The sequence below is a fragment of the Pipistrellus kuhlii genome, unplaced genomic scaffold (genome assembly GCF_014108245.1).
Source record: "Pipistrellus kuhlii isolate mPipKuh1 unplaced genomic scaffold, mPipKuh1.p scaffold_m20_p_5, whole genome shotgun sequence".
NCBI classification, from domain to species: domain Eukaryota; kingdom Metazoa; phylum Chordata; class Mammalia; order Chiroptera; family Vespertilionidae; genus Pipistrellus; species Pipistrellus kuhlii.
Genome location: NW_023425551.1, coordinates 65,159,630 through 65,177,751, shown reverse-complemented (window position 1 = coordinate 65,177,751; position 18,122 = coordinate 65,159,630). Strand labels below are relative to the sequence as shown.

Here is an 18,122-nt window from a genome sequence, read left to right as displayed (position 1 = left end):
CTGAAACTATGACTATACCTACAATAAAATTTATAAATTAGGCATAACAAGAGATTAATAGAAATAACTAACAATAAAATAGAATAATTTATGACCATATGCTCTAATAAAAGTTATGTTAATGTGGTCCCTGTCTCTATCACTGATAACTGATCTGCTTGCCAAGATGGCTACTAAGTGTCTAAAGGAAGGGGAATGTATACAGTATGGATAGCTACACTAATAAAAGTGAAACATGCAAATTAACCATACCTCTGCTACACCCACAAGCCATGACTGCCAGCCAATCAGGAGCAAGTATGCAAATTAACACAACAAGGTGGTGGTGGTCACAGAGCTGGAGTGAGAAGGCTTGGGTTATCCCAGAGATGGAGGAAGCCAAGCTTCCTGCCCATTCTGGCTGGCCCTGGTTTCCATTCAAGGCTACAAAATGTCAATTATAGAAGATAAATAAATCCCAGATATTTGCTTCCAGCCGGCACTGGCCTCCACTCAAGGAGGCACTAAAAAAAAACAGGAAAAGGAGGGCTTGGGACTTGGGTTGCTAGGGGGTGATCAGGCCAGGATGGGATGGCAGTTGTGGGTGATCAGGCTGGAGGGGGGCGGGGCCATTGGGGGTAAGCAGACCAGCAGGGGGACCAGTTGGGGGTGAGCAGGCAATCAGTGGGTGTCAGTTGGAGGTGATAAGGACAGCATGGGGGGGGGCAGTTTGGAGTGAGCAGGCTGTCACCAGGAGAGGTTGGAAGTGATCAAGTTGACTGGGGAGAGGGGGCATTTGGGGCAAGCAGGCTGGCATCAGGGAAAGTTGGAGGTGATCAATTTGGCAGTGTGGGGGGGCAGCTGGGGGCAAGCAGAGTGGTTAGGGGCAATCAGGCAGGCAGGTGAGCAGCTGGAGCCAGCAGTCCCAGATTGTAAGAGGGATTTCCAACTGCCAGTGTAGGCCCAATGCCGTAAACCTCCAGTAAAACATTCTTCAAGAGGTCCCAGATTGGAGAGGGTGCAGGCTGTGCTGAGGAACACCCCCCATGCATGAATTTCATGCACTGGGCCACTAGTACTAGATAAAGGGGTGATGTACAGCATAGATAGAATAGAGCAGGACAATGCAGGATTTCATGGCTCTACTCGGAACAGCATGCAATTTAAAATTTATGAGTTGTTTATATCTGGAATTTTCCACATAATATTTTCTCATCATGGTTGACCTTGAGTAACTGAAATTGCAGAAAGCAAAACAACTGATAAGGATGAACTACTGTATTTCTGTCCATAAAATGACTCCTTTGGAGAGTGGTTCAATATCTCTAAAACTATCTACTCAAAGAAGTAAATTTATTCTGCTCCAACTATAAGTTTTTGCAGTGTGGTTAATCTAATGGCTTATCTATGATACTGCTGGGTATCTATGATACTGCTCTTCTAGTTACTATGCAGAATATCTGGCTATCTATGACACTGCTAGATATCTATGATACTGCTTTTCTAGTTAGTATGCAGGCATCCTACTGTGATCTGTTCGACATTTCCCGGACTTTTCTTCCATCATCTAAACAGTGGTGTTTTTAGTAATGAAATCAAGATTTAATGACTTTCTTATAAGGTAATAACAATTCTTTAAATAAAAACTGACTTTCTCATTGAATTTTTAAATTTATAAATATTTTGGAGGATAGCTTTTTAAGCAGACATTTACATTTTCACTTTTACTGTCATCTTTTCTTTCAAATATATTTTTATTGATTTCAGAGAGGAAAGGAGAGAAAGAGATAGAAATATCAATGATGAGAGGGAATCATTGATCAGCTGCCTGCATGAGCTACTGGGGATCAAGCCCACAACCTGGCATGTGCTCTTGACTGGGAATCAAACCCGGGACATTTCAGTCCACAGGCCAACACACTCTCCATTGAGCAAAATCGGCCAGGGCCACTGTAATCTTTAAAGGTATTATATATGTATCAGAAGTAATTTTGTTTGCAAGATGTTGGATCAATGCACAATTACAAAACTTTTTTTTGAGGACTTTAGAAATGTATAAAGGTCAACTTCTAGATATGAAACTTAAAGTCTTTCTCCATTATTTGCAAACATCATATATCCAAGGTAAAGAGAAAAGGCAAAAGTATGAATGTCAAACTTTTGTATAATAATTAATAATAATAATAATAATAATAATAATGAGTGTATATACACATACACATATATAATGTTGACCAGGCTAATAAATTAATAATAGCTGAAAGCATCCTATTGATGAAACAAATCACAGGGCATGCTGTGGCATTTGTGACTTTATCTGAGAACAGCTAGAGAAAAACTTCTGCTTTTATGTGTTTATTTTTTATGGTATTTCTTCTTTATTTCTGACTTTAAAGTAACTTATATTATTTTTATTATTTATAGTATTACAAATAGTAGTACATACTTGAATGTCTCCTTTTCCCCCCATTGACCTTCCCCCAGGCACGTGCCCTTCCCATAATCCCCAGTGTCTTGTGTCCACTGGTTATACTTATATGCATGCATACAAGTTCTTCAGTTGATCACTTACCAATCACTTACCCCAGCCTTCCCACTATAGTTTGACAGTATATTAGATACTGCTTTGCCTCTGTATCTATTTTTGTTCATCAGTTCATAATGTTCTTTATATTTCAAAAATGAATAAGATCATGTGGTATTTTTCTTTCACTGACTGGCTATAATGCTCTCCAGTTCCATCCATGCTATTGTAAATGGTAAGAATTACTTCTTTTTTTTACAACAGCATAGTATTCCATTGTGTAGATGTACCATAATTTTCTAATCCACTCATCTGCTGATGGGAATTTAGGCTGTTTCCAATTCTTAGCTATTGTAAATTGCACTACTATGAACATAGGGTGCATATATCCTTTCTGATTGGTGTGTCTGTTCTTGTACCAGTACCAGCCAGTTTTGAGAATAGTGGCTTTGTAGTTTAGCTTGATATCTGGTATTGTGATCCCTCCAACATTGTTCTTCTTTCTCAAGATTGCTATAGCTATTCAGGGACTTCTTTTTATTCCAGATGAATTTTTGGAGAGTTTGTTCTAGGTTTTTAAAGTATGTCATTATTATTTTAATGGGGATTACATTGAATTTATAGATTGATTTGGATAGTATGGGCATTTTAATGATGTTGATTCTACCAATCCATGAACATGGTATAGTCTTCCATTTATTCATGTCTTCTTCTATTTCTTTTTTTTTTTTTTTTTTTTAGCATCCTGAAATTTTCTGGTACAGATCCTTTATCTCCTTGGTTAAATTTATTTCTAGGTATCTTAATTTTTTGTTGCAATGGTAAATGGGATTGCTTTTTTAGTTTCTCTTTTTTCTGTGAGTACTTTATTAGTGTATAGAAAAGTCATAGATTTCTGGGTGTTAATTTTGTATCCTGTTACATTGCCAAATTTATTTATTAAGTCTAGTAGTTTTTTTATGGAGTCTTTGGCATTTTTTATGTAGTACAATGTCATACCATCTGTGAATAAGGACAGTTTTACTTCTTCTTTTCCAATTTGGATGCCTTTTATTTTTTTCTTCTTGTCTGATCTCAATGGCTAGTACTTCCAGTACTATGTCAAATAAGAATGGTGAGAGTGGGCATCCCTGTCTTGTTCCTGTTCTTAGTGAAAATGATTTTAATTTTCACCTGTGAGTATGATGTTGGCCATGGGTTTGTCATATATGCCTTTATTATGTTGAGGTATGATCCTTCTATTCCTACTCACTAAGAGTTTTTTATCAAGAAAGGGTGTTGGATTTTGTCAAATACTTTTTGCATCCATGGATATGATTAAATGGTTTTTATCTCTGTTTATGTGGTGTATCATGTTTATTGATTTAAGGATATTATACCATCCTTGCATCACTGGAATAAATCCCACTTGATCATGGTATATGATGTTTCTAATATAATGATGGATTCGATTTCCTAGAATTTTGGCCTAGAATCTATGTTCATGAGGAATATTGGCCTGTAATTCTCTTTCTTTGTATTGTCTTTTCTGGTTTTTAGATTAGGGTAATGCTGGTTTCATAGAAAAAGCTTGGAAGAGTTCCTTCCTCTTAAATTTTTTGGAATAGTCTGAGGAAGATAGGTTTTATTTCTTCTTTGAATGTATGACAAAACTCCACTGTGAAGCCATCTAGTCCATGGCTTTTGTTTGTTGGAAGTGTTTTGATTACTGCTTCAATTTCTTCCACAGATATCAGCCTATTCAGATTTTTTTTTTTTATTATTCTTCCTGGTTGAGTGTTGGAAGATTGTATTTTTCTAGGAACAGGTCTCTTCTAAGTTGACCAATTTATTGGAACAGAGTTGCTCATAGAATTTTTTTTTTTTTTTTTATAATTCTTCGTATTTATGTAAGGTCTGTTATTTTCTCTTTCGTTTCTGATTTTGTTTTGGTCCTCTCTCTTTGCTTCTTGGTGAGCCTGGCTAGAGGTTCATCAATCTTCTTTATCCTTTCAAAGTATCAGCTCTTGATTTCATTGATCTTTTGTATTGTTTTTTTAGTTTCTATGTTATTTATTTCCACTCTGATCTTTATTATTTCCATCCTTATGCTCACTCTAGGCTTTTCTTGTTGCTCTCTTTCTAATTCTTCAAGTTGCAGATTTAGATGGTTTATTACTAGTTTTCCTTGTTTTTGTTTTTTGGGTTTTTTTTGTTTGGTTTGTTTGTTTTGTTTTTTAGGTAGGCCTGTAATGCTATGAACTTCCCTCTCAGGACTGCTTTCACTGTGTCACAATGATTTGGGATTGTTGTGTTTTTATTGTCATTTGTTTCTTCTTTGATCTCTTTGGTAACCCACTCATTGTTTACTAGTATACTATTCAGCCTTCAAGTGTTTGAATTGTTGTGATTGTTTTCATTGTAGTTAATGTCTAATTTTATACCATTATGATCTGAGAAGATGCTTGATATAATTTCAATATTCTTGAATTTGGAGAGACTTATAAAAGTTTTTAAATATAGACATTTTACTTCTTTGCAAAGTTTCTGTATATTCCTGATATAGTATGGAAATGCTAGATGAAGCATAGTGTTAAGAATTTGATAACCTGAGTCTAGTTTCAGGGTTATCTCTTAACTGAGAGGCCTTAGCATGGCATTTAACTTTTAAAAATGTATTTCCTCATTCATAAAATTGAATAATATTTTATCTGATTTTGTTAGAGCTAATGAGAAGGAAAAAGAAAACGCTGATTATTAAAATACTTTAAAAATTTAAAGCAGTATCAAAAATGATGCATGCATCTGCAAATACTTAATATGCATAAATGCTGGAAAATAATAGTCAGACCCTTATTTGGTTTGTTTTCTCATTATTTATGGAAATGAAACTTCACTCTTTAGAAAGGTTTGGCAAAGAACAGGTCATAGTGTTTTACATTTTCTGTGAATGACATGAACAGAGCAAAGTCTCTAACATTTAATTTGCTTTCTTGGAAAGGTAGCAGCTGAAAATTGACTCTGTCAGGACTTTAACATGTGCTCTTAAGACATAATGTATTGTGTATTTGGCATTACACATTTCCCAAAGTCCTTTTCATCTTCAAAGATTTTTATAAATGTCAACCAATTTGTCCCACTTTTGTTTCTTAATAACTAGTGTAAAAATCATGTTCCTTAGGGCTCCCAGCATGTTAATAAATAGTTGCCACAAATTCATTGTTTCAAAATTAATTTCATATAGAATCATACACATTCTCCAACATAGGAGAGACATAAAAATAAACATAATTTATGAGGCCAAATTTATTATTATTTTTTAAATCAATCTTTATTGTTCATATTATTACAAAGGTTCCTCATTTCTTCCCCACTCCACCAGGTTCCCACCCCACCCTTCACCCTCTTCCCCTCCCCCATTGTCCTCATCCATAGGTGCACGGTTTATGTTCAGTCTCTTCCTCCCTCCCTTTCCCCCATAGTAAATCCCTTTTCAGATAGTAAATCAGTTACTTAGCTTTTTCTCATATCAATAATACCTCCACATGCCCAAAGATACATTTCACACAAAAGACATTTCCAAATATTATAGGTCAACCAACCTCATCCAGGCCCCGCACAAGGCACTCACAGATCAACACCCCAGCGCTATACTAACTCAACATATCCAGATCTAAGCCTTCATCACTTGATTCAGCAGACCCTCAAGTTCCCACAAAAGTTTCCAGCTATGTCTGAGAGGCAGCCTTGGGGTGGGGGTAGGCGAGGAGCGAGCTGTTCCGTGCCTGGCTGCTCCGGGCCTGGCCTCTGTTGCTCTGGTTTGTTCCACAACCAGCTGCTCCGGGTCTGGCCACTGCCGCTCCCGACCTGGTTGCTCCAGGCTTGGCTGCTGCTGCTCCGGGCCTGGCCGCTCCCAGCCTGGCAGCTGCTGCTCTGGGCCTGGTCGCACGCGACCTGGCTACTCTGGGCCTGGCTGTATGAGGCCAAATTTAAATAGCACCATGTGATCTATCACAAGGATGACGAAAGCTCTGATTTAAGATGACAAACATAATTATTGTACTGAGTGGTAACCCAGGAAAAGCTTTCTGTGTACTGTTGTTAGAATTTCGTACTGTTATGGTTCCCCACATTGAGTGGGCATTTTAAAACATATGTGGATTAGAAACTGTACCTAACTAATGCTTTTCAGAGATGTCATTGAGAAAACTTGAATGTACAAAACAAATACAATAATCCTACCTAATAATATAGTAACCTGCAAATTAACCATCAGTCCACTATACGCACAAGCCACACCCACCAGCCAATCAGAGTGAGTATGCAAATCAACCCAACAAATATTGTGGTTAATTTGCATATGCTGAGGGAGGGAGAAGTGAAGACTGAAGACAGCATAGAAGGAAGAGGGAGGGAAAGTGGAAAGCAAAGCAGCTGCCACTGCTGGAGGGAAAGCACTGGCAGCATGTGCAGGGCAGGGCGAGGCAAGGTGCACAGTGGAGGAGGTGGCAGCAGGAGGCAGCAGGGGTGGCCCCAGACGTGGTGGCAGCAGGTGTGGCTGGCATGGGTGTGGTGGGGCAGGTTGCGCCCTGCTCACCACAGTGGGAGAGGCCGGAAAGCTGGGCAGAGAGCAGGAGAGGTAGCAGTGGCAGGAGGGAAGCCCGCTGAAAGTCTTGCAGGAATATTCCTGCAACAGGTCCCTAGTGAATGTTATAAAAGAACATGAAATTTTATTAGAATGGTTATCAGGGTACATCTGAAATGGCCTGACACATCTGCCTCTTTTTCTTTAGGCTCCTTTACTAGCAATAACGGATCTTCCAGAGTTTTTTGTTGCTACGTACAAATGGCCTGGATGGACTCATGGCCCATTGGATCAAAAAAATTGTGCTGCATCATGGGCTTTTTCCACTGCAAGTAATGAAGTCATTTTAATTACTTCCTTTTAAATTCTCCCTTTGACTCTAGATCCTGGGACAGTCATTAAAAGGTTTTAAAATTTAGAAAATTTAAATATTAACTTTTGGTGCATTAAAATAAAATCTTATTCCTCAGAGGAAGCAACTTGAACATTATATAAAACTCCATTTACTCTGAAAATTGGTCTGTAGGGTTTAATCTTAAATAGAGAGTAAATCAAAGAGCAATGAAAAAAAGTTGCCTATTTTGTTTGTCCTTTGATTTAAGGACAGATAGTAAGAGGAATATAAGGTTCCTTTTCATTCATAATATAATACTGATATAGACATATGCACAATTTTTAAGTTCTTCCTTTTTTAAATATTTCAAAAATATATTAAATTGATAAACTAATTTGACATAAAGCAAAGACAGGATAAACTGATAGTAGGTTGAATGGATTTAATTTCATTTTAGATCAAAACAAATATATTGGTTCTGAGTCCAAAGTAATATAACTGGTCTTTTAATAAGAATAACTTTCAAGTTGTGTTGCTGATCATTCAAAAGTATAACAATACACATTTTGTAACAATTTTCCTATAAGTTCAGAAGTCTAGTAAATCAACACTCAAGTTAATGTCAAGATTTGTTGACCAAATTATCTTCAAAAGAATGTTTGTTGTACTCTAGCAATTAAATACACTAACAATATTTATTGGCTGCTATCAAGAAACTATGTTCTAAGCTTTAAAGGTAATTTCAAAAGAGTACTCAAAAACAGTCTAAGCACTGAGAGCATTGTGAAATAAGAACATAGGCTCTTAGAGAAACCTACTCTGAAGAGGAGCATTCCTTAGGACAGAAAATGCTGATATTTTTGTGTAATTAACATTGCTTCATTGTTTAAGTATCCGCTACTTTGTTCTAGAAATAATGCCAATAGCCAAGGTCACCTCTGGAGTGGCTTCCTTTATGTATGCCACTGTCTATAGCTCCCTGATTGTCTGATGTTTGTCCTCACCGCAGTAGGGATCCACATGGGGATTCTTCAAGCCCTATTCTAATTAGATAGGAAATATTTAATCAGATAAGTCATTTGTCATTTTGTATTCATGTGGTTAATGTATTACACCTCCTAAGTGATATCTAAGCATTCTGCTTTAACTCTAGGTTAAATGAGTATTTCTGAAGATGTCTTAGGACGGATGTTGGTGGTGAAATGCTAAGAGTAAACTTGCTCGGGTGATTTGGACAGTGTGTTTTGGGACCCCTAGGTCACAGACCCACAGAAGGCCTCAGTACAGGACTAAGCCTGCATTTGTCCCCAGAACAATGGAGACAGGGTTTTCCACACATTCTGGGTTTCAGAGGACACAGGAAAACCAGACTGATGATATATATATACATACATATACACACACACACACACACACACACACACACACACACACATATATATATGTATGTATATATATATGTGTATATATATATATTGAGTATATATATATATATATATATATATATATATATATATATATATTTTAATGTGTTCAATAAAGAAAAGAAGAAACTAGGTTCTTATGAAGATCTAGAAAATTCTATCAGAAAGTAGTAGTTAAAATGACAAAAATTGTGTTTAAAATAAGCTATAAAATGGAATAAATAAGACATTAAAATCTATATTATAAAAGGTCTATGGCCCTAATGCTGGAAGACCCACATGGTGGGCGGGGGTTAAGTGCCTGTAAGTGAAGCCACATGATTTCGCCAGCTAGGCTTCTACTATTTACATATATAAATCAGTAGTTATTCAGTGAAATAAAATTCCAGCAAGATGTCAGAGGCTGAATATGTGGAGTTGGAAACGGTGGTGATGATACAAGTCACAGAGCAAATGTGGAGACAGAATAAAATAAGCAGAGAAAATAATAGTGTGTGTCTCAGAGGTAAAGCCCAATAAAAGTCTTCAAACAGAGTGAAAAACAATTTGCTACACTGAGTCATTCTTTAATCTTCTGACCTTTTCTAAGTATTTCTAGTGAATTTGGATTAAACCTTTACCGAGATTAAAAAATGTCTACATAAAAGCAACATATTGCATACCATCTGAATTTAAAATATTTGTCCTTTAGTTGAAATCTTCAAATTCATGGGGCTAGAATAAATCTTACAGGTCAACTTTTTTAAGACTTTGGTTTTATAAGAGGCACATATAGGTAAAGTAACTTACCCAGAGCCAAAAGCCAAGCAGAAATGATCCTTGAAGCCAAGTTTCTGACTCCTTGAATATTCTTTACTCTACATTGTAAAGTATATTCTGAGCTACAATAACATTTCAAAAAATATATTTGATTCTGAACCCATGTATTGAAAGTCAAAGCATCAAAGGATTTCTATTTTCTTTTCAAAGAAGGGAACTGTTTTCTTGAGGACAGCAGAGGAGGATAGCAGTATAATGCCATTTGTTCCTATGAAATATATCCTAACACAATAATAGTTGGGAACACATATTGAGCATCTGAAATGTGCCAGCAATTCTACTATGAAAATATACATATGCCGTAGTTACATAAAAACTATGTATGTACAGAGATGTATATATAAATGAATTATTTTAAAATAAGTTATTTTAAAATATAAGTTGGCATTTTGAGGGGTTCCAGTACCCAGACAGTTTTAATGAGCAAAAATGATAACTTTTTCTGAGAAAAATAGATAGTTAGATAAAAGGCTATGACTTGCTGCCTTCTATTAAAAGAGATTAAACACCTAGACTGAGACTATACCCGGCAACAAACAGTGTGTACCAAAGTGGCACCCTCTCCAATTTTTTTCATGATCTCATTGCTTACATTAGTTTATCATGGTAGCATGATCAAAATGGAAAAAAAAATGTATAGTTTTCTGGAACTGGTTAATTAATTATGACTCTCTTGTGTTTTGTCATATATCTAATGCTTAGCATATCTGTCATTTAGTAGATGCTCAATAAATATGTGTTGGGAAAAGGGATAAATTGATAAATGATGGCCATGATAGGAAATTATTTAAGCAGAAGACTGTAGGTTTCAATAATAAAAGGCATAGACTGTAGGTTTCAATAATAAAAGGCATATATGAATTCAAATCTACTGAAATAAGATTAGGATCATGATTTTTAACAATTTTATAAGCATAAAAGTGTGCTGTGTAACTTTTAGATATTTTATCAGATAGAATCATATTATTCTGAATTAATTTAAGAATGGTCTCACAGACAGTTAAACTAGATACCAGTTATAAAACCCAGAAATTTGATTTATTCCAATATATCAGATTAAAATAGATGAATTTCCAATTAATATTTCTATAATTAGTTTTTCTCATTTCCTTAGTTTAGTTACATTCATTTAAAAAATATATATTTACCCATGACTATATTTAAGATACTGTTCTAGGGGCAGGGGATATAAATGTCATTAACATATAGCCTTGGTCCACAAGGAGTTTCAATTGATAGATTTCTTAATGAAGAATTCAGAAGTATATAGAACATGAAAGAAACAAGGAACTAGAAAAGTCTTTGAAGTTGATAAGACAATGGGGCAATACCAAAATCAGATAAAACTTATGGCTGAAATTATGATACAGTGAACTTATTGGAATACATAAGTATATTAATAAAATTTTGCCTTAATTTTAAATTACATAAATTTTAGAAGACGAGTTTAGTGGTGAAATAAAAAGATAGGTAAATTATTAGAAATTCCATGTGCCATTTGAATATTAATCAATACTTTCTTTGAAACAGGTGTGGCTGCTGATCGGATAGCAATTCAGTCTAAGGGTCGATACACAGCCAATCTGTCTCCTCAGAATTTGATTTCTTGCTGTCCCAAGAATCGCCATGGATGCAACAGTGGAAGCATTGATAGGGCTTGGTGGTACCTGAGAAAACGTGGGTAAATAGCTGCCCAACATATATTTCTAGGTTTCTTATGAGGGCTGCTTAAGGTTAGAATATGGAAAAAAATATATAGTTCAAAATTTTTATCCAAAATGTACAAATATATATGCTACATCTATATAAATGTATGGTTCATTTGATATCTGCTGAGTTTATAAACTATTAGAAATAATGATTTGAAGAATGTATGCTTTCTAGCTAAATTAGTAGAAAGATTCAAATAAGCATTGCCTTCTTTGTTGCTCTAAGCTAGGGGTGTCGAACTCAATCAGAGAAGGGGCCAAAATCTAAAATCCAGCCTAAATCGCGGGCCGAATGGTTTACTGAACAGTCATAAACTGTCATTGTGATGGAAACGCAGCGGAGTACAGTGATGACAGCGCCATGCGGGCCACATTGCAAGGCCTGGCGGGACGGATTTGGCCCGAGGGCCTTGTGTTTGACACATGTGCTCTAAGCCAAATGCAGAGATAGAGTAATTGATATCATTGATACCTCTAAATTATCCAGGTAAATGAATAGATGTCAGATAAGTCAGGTTTAGAATCAGATGAATAAAATAAAGAAGTAACTTACAGTTGCCTCTATTCATCAGTATCATTAATTATCTCCATTAATGATATTGATGAGAAAAGGTAGTTTTTATTCTTACTCTCATATACTCTGATAACCTACTTAAGAGCTGAATTATTTGGCTACGTAAACTGCAGGTGATATTTAGTAGTATACTTATATACTGCTCACTTCCCCCTCCCTCCTCCTCATTCACTGAGTACTCTGGACCTGCTATGAAAGAGTGGAGGTCAGATATTGATGAGTGGTAATAAATTTCTTTAAAAATTTATTTTCACATACTTTGCCTAGTAAGATAGTGCTTAGAATGGACTAATTCTAATCTTGGGCTGATACCCTTCTGATGTATGCGTGCTTGTTTGGCTTCTGTTTTGCATTATAATAAAAATAAAAGTCCTTTAGGGGTTAAAAATACAAATGATCATTGAGACACAGTTAAATCTCATTGTGTTAGTCTGCTTAGGTTAACATAACAAAATATCATAAACTGGGTATCTTAGACAATAAGCGTTAATTTCTCAGTTCTGGAGACTGAGAAGCCCAAGATCAAGGTATAGCCAATTCAGTTTTTGGAGAGAGCCCTCTTCCTGGCTTACCTTCTCACTATGTTTTCACAGGCAGAGAGAGTTCTCCTGTCTGCTCCTCATCTTATAAAGACACTAGTCTCATTACGAACCCCACTCTCCTTACCTCTTTTATAGCTAATTATTTCTGGAAAGTTCCATCTCCAATACCTTCAAATTGGGGGTTAGAGCTTTAATATGTGAATTTGGGACAACACAATTCAATGATTTGCACTCATTATCCATTTAATATAAGTTGTCTTTTTGAAGTGTTTAGGTTTTTAATAGCTTTGCTTTCATTACTGTCTTTGCCCATATTTTCTTAATCTATTGAACACTATTGAATTTTCTTGAACTAATCTGATTGTATACTTACATGGCCAATTAAACATTGAATATCTATAAAACCAATTGTTTTATTTTCCTTACCATCTGCTTCTCTACTCAATGAATTATGTTAGATTTGGGGTCAAATAATTTGGACTTTTTATGTTCAGTTTCAAAATTAGAGATTAAAATTGTTTTCTTTATCTTTTGTGTAATTCAGATAATTTTCTACTTTATTATCAATAACTTTAAAAATTATATTAGCGTATACTATTTTATGAAAGTATCATGAACCACAAATAGTTGAAGTCTTATGAGAAGTTATCTATAACTTAATAAAAATGTAAAAAAACCCTTACATAAATATATGCTTTATCAGAGCATCCCATCTCAATATAATAAAATGTATTGCCTTTTTTACATTAAACTTGGCTCTTCTGAATTACAATTATAGATACAAAATGAAGTAATTCCCCTATTAATATCAGTACGGATTTTATTGAGTCACTTTTCATCCTTAGGAAATTCTATAATGTAGATAGTTATTTATTAAAGTGATTGAAGCAATATTTTAAAAAGTATAATGAAGAAACAAGGGGGAGGCAGAGGAGAGTGTAACATCAGTGAACTGCTCTTTTAGAATCAGTCGACATTTTGAAAGTTACACATGTAAGCATCAGAATGTTGAATTCAGTAAAGTTGCACATAGATAGGTGTGTTATGGCATTTTCCTAAGTATTACATTTACTTCTTTGCTTGTTTCTGATAGACTGGTATCCCATGCATGCTACCCACTTTTCAAGGACCAAAATGCTACCAATAATGCCTGTGCCATGGCTAGTAGGTCTGATGGGCGGGGAAAGCGTCATGCCACAAAGCCATGTCCCAACAACATTGAGAAATCTAATAGGATCTACCAATGCTCTCCTCCATACAGAGTCTCTTCTAATGTAAGTCTGAATGTCAAGAAATAACAGTGATTTACTTGTTAAAAAATAAATAAATATATATATATATATAGCTCTCCTGTTATTAAAGCTATTTAAAAACTAAACCCATTACATTTTAATATAATGTTATGTTTTCAGGTATAATTTCTGGTATTCTTAAAGTGACCATTAAAAATTTCCAGTTTGGGTATGATTCCTGATCTTTATAATGTGAGCAGTATAGATGCTTGACTTACATTTAGAAATGCCCATGGAAATAGAGTTTTTAAATCATGTTTTAATTACTTAATATTCTTGACAAGTAAAAACTAAATCCAACCTTTATTACTGACTTTTTATTTGTGGTTGTAGCTCATTTTATCAATCCTTTGCCTTACTCCACAAAATAATTAAAATAGACATAGCTGTAATGGGCAAAGGATGCCCTTGGATTCTAGTTTGTCATGTTAAAAGCACTGGCAAATTTTATCCCATCGTGTCAGTGTCACCCAGACCTTCTCATTTTCAGAATATCTCACCTTCACTGTCTTTCAGTTACCTGTGAAATACAGTCCAATATTCTTACCACGACATACAGGCTTTCATGATTTGTTTCTGACCTGCTACTTTTACAGACTTTTGTCTGGCCAGCATCTACCCCTCCACTCACTCATACTGCTCCTGATATAAAGACTACTGTCTGCTTCCTAGACACACCATGTGCTTTTACGCTTCTCTACTTAGACAAGTGCTGATTCCTCTTACCCAAATGGTCTTCCCACCTATTTCCAGGTAAAATCCCACATATGTGTCAAGGATCCATCTTCTCTTTGAGGTTTTATTGCCTTCTAGGTAGGATTAATTTCCCTTTCTTGTTTGCACCTATGGCACTTTGAGCTTGTCTCTATAACAGAACTTAACATTTTGTAATGCCGTTATTTATGTTGCTGTCTGTCTTTTCTACCAAAATGTAAATACATCGATGATAGGTTCAGGGTCAATATTTATTTCTATCCTGTTTCTATCACAGATATGTACTCTGTGATACCTGTGAATAGATGAATGGATGAATGAATAACCTGGCTCTTTACTAAGGGCTGCATTACAGAATGGGTAGCAACATTTGTATGTAAAATCTACACCAAGAATCTCCTGAACATGCATATAGAACTGCTCCTGTGGTCAAAAAATAGAAATGCCTCTAAAAGCAAATGATAAACATGGTTTTAACTTAATTTTTTGTGACCATAAAAAAGTAATTATTTTTCCTCTATTCCAACATTATTGTTAGTGTTACAGTCAATGAAATAAATGGGTGCATGTTATTTTAGCAAACTTTAGCAATGGGGCATTTCACATGTGGGTATTTCAAAGCCTGATTAATGGCAGGTGGTCAAGACACATTGGATTGTATTACTCCTAGATTGATTGTACAAGACCTGGCAATATATACCAGACAATGGATTTAGAATGCTCTAATAACAATAACAATGCTCATTGATAATTCTCCTTTAGGAAACTGAAATAATGAAAGAAATCATACATAATGGACCAGTTCAAGGTATGCTTGGATGAAATATGGTTGTGTGTTATTTATTCCTTTAATAAAGAACATTACAGTTTAGATCATGAAAAAGAAGATTAATAATAGAAAGAAAATGTTGACTTTTAGAGTGTTCATAAGGGTTTAAGGAAATCATGGAAAATACACTCACATAGTAACTTTATTAGTTGTTATTTTATTTAAAAAATAAATTCTTCCATAGATTTAATTCTTAAATATTAATGAAACATTTGATCAAAGTTTGATAAATTCTTACAGCTTGATTATGAACCAAGCAGTCAAACATGAAATGCTAAGTGATGGAGCTCATTTAATTGTTCAGTCCTATTTAAAATTCATACATAGTCCTAGAAATTTTTTCAATTTTAGCTTAAATGGATCAGGAAATAGAATGAAAAAAAAAATCAAGATTTAGCGGTAGAAATAAAGTAGATACACTTACTTTCCTTTTTTTTTTTTTTAAAAATAGATTTTATTGATTTTTTACAGAGAGGAAGAGAGAGGGATAGAGAGTTAGAAACATCAATGAGAGAGAATCATGGATCAGCTGCCTCCTGCACACCCTCCACTGGGGATGTGCCCGCAACCAAAGTACATGCCCTTGACCGGAATCGAACCTGGGACCCTTCAGTCCGCAGGCCAATGCTCTATCCACTGAGCAAAACCAGTTTCAGCTACACTTACTTTTCTATAAATTCAAATCAAATAAGCCAGTAGGATTTTGTATTTTATAAAAGGCTTTCTATTTTTATCAATTTGTGTTACAGAGAGTAAGCAGTAAATAAAAAATAATATGCTAACTTACTCTACATTGACTTTGAGTTGTAAGATATTATCTCTGATATATAGTTTCTCTGCTTACCTATTGAATTTTATTTTTCACCAATGATATATCTAAAGATACAATCACAGTGTATATTCTCTGTAATAAACATTTCTTTGAAGGGCATGAAGAACAAATTTAGTGAGTTTTAAATGGAAATACAGGTTGTGAACAATAAAAGGCCCAAAATATATGATCAATGTACTGTAATTAACCAAATATATTAAACCAATGCTTAAATTTAAAATATTTGATATAGACCTAAGGAACTATTGGCCAGTTCTTGTTTTTGTTAATGGTGACCTGATTAGTATTGAATCAATATCTAGAAGGCACTGTGGATTTTAAAACTGTGTTAGAGTAATTTGTATTGATTGTTATCATCACTTCCTATTTATTGAGAAACTGAAGCTTACACTAAGCATATCTTGAGACATGTTTTAGTTTTTAAAATCCTTGGGTCTTAAGCAAAACCTGAAACAAATGAAAAGGAAAAATTTTTTTTCCCTTTACAATTGTGTCATTTTTGTTGGCACTTATAGAAGAAGGGAAATACATGTATAATTTAAATATATTAAGTAGAGTTTGTGTGACAGATTTGAAAGAGCACATTCATTTGAAATCAAGGATAAATTTAAAAATACAACTTTCACATTGGCTGCTTAAATGACTTTAGGCAAATTACCTAACCATGTTTGAATCTTCAGCTCATAAGTACTATTATAAGTTCTCTCTCTATATAAAATAAAATAAAAATTGGGATCATAATTATTTAAAACAGAACACCTTAGGTTTCTTGTGTGTTCACACAGTTAAATGTTCATGAATTTCATACAACAAATCAAAAATAAAGAGATAAAATTTCAAAATAATAAAGTATTCAACCCCCATTGGACAAATGTTTGTTGAGAAGCTATCTCCTGCCAGCCTGAGCTGAGAGTGAGAGGCAGAGAGCAGTGAAGACAAGTTTGTGCTGCCCTCAAGCATATGACAATTCTGCATAAATTTGATGCAGGTTCAAAATAAAATCGTACTATAGTAGCTTATATAGTCAGATGTCTGTGGGTTCAAGTCTGTTTTGGTGTCAGAAATGGAAGAAAGGAGCTGCCTTCATGTTCGTTGTGATGGCTTCTCACCCATGTTTCTTTAGTTGTCAGTGTTTTTCTGCAGTGAAGAGTATTTTACCTGTGATGGTTAACAGAGAGTTTGGAAAAGCTACAGAAGCTAATTCTATATAATAAAAGCCTAATATGCTAAGTGTCTGACCATGCCCTCAACTGTTTGACCAGTTGCTATGATGTGCACTGACCACAAGAGGGTAGGTTAGCTTGCTGCTGGGGCCTGGCCGATCGAGACTGGGCCAGATGGGCCTGACAAGTCTTGGAGCCCTCCCACTGTCCCTTCCCAGCAGGCCAATCTCCTACTGTCCTTCCCTGGCTTCTAAAATATTTCCTCTAATAAATTTTCTTTCAATGTGCACAAATGTGTGCACTAGGCCTCGAGTGATTCTATAAAATAAGGAAAAATGCTTGCAAAATCTTCCCATTTTTATAAATGCTGATTGACTCATCTTGCTGTATATGCAAAGTGATGTCTTCCATTGTTGCATTTCCCCCCAGTCTCAATACAAAATTATGTAAAAGGCAACAGAATGCTGACTGACTAACACTGTGAGCATTTTTCTAAAATATGTATAATGAAAAATAAGTTTAGGTTATGGAAATAGAACGATAGCAAAGATCTGCATAGATTACAATTATATAAATTCTTAAAAACTTATGGGAATGTGTTTTAAAGTTGGTAAAAAAAAAATTGAACCTCTTTTAAAATATTTGAACAGCATCAGAAAATGCATGGGACATTAAAAATAAAATAAAAGTGGAACATTAAATAGTTATATTTGACTTTGGAATAGTAGCTTTATTTGAGCAGCTATCAAATGCCTATGCTATGTAAAATGCATGTCAAACTAAGATAGACAAGTAGGGTACATAGTTATGAAGGGGGTTTATC

General features: G+C 34.9%; 1 protein-coding gene across 6 annotated transcripts in view; it reads left to right on the top strand.

Annotated features, from left to right (window-relative positions):
- Nucleotides 1–18,122, top strand: part of TINAG (tubulointerstitial nephritis antigen) — a 75,712-nt gene that overhangs the window by 23,896 nt on the left and 33,694 nt on the right. For all 6 annotated transcript variants that reach the window (XM_045572984.1, XM_045572987.1, XM_045572985.1 and 3 more), the window contains 4 exons: nt 7,276–7,399; nt 11,175–11,325; nt 13,563–13,743; nt 15,238–15,283. In XM_045572984.1, coding sequence (XP_045428940.1) covers nt 7,276–7,399; nt 11,175–11,325; nt 13,563–13,743; nt 15,238–15,283 — 502 coding nt within the window. The remainder of the gene's footprint in view (nt 1–7,275; nt 7,400–11,174; nt 11,326–13,562; nt 13,744–15,237; nt 15,284–18,122) is intronic.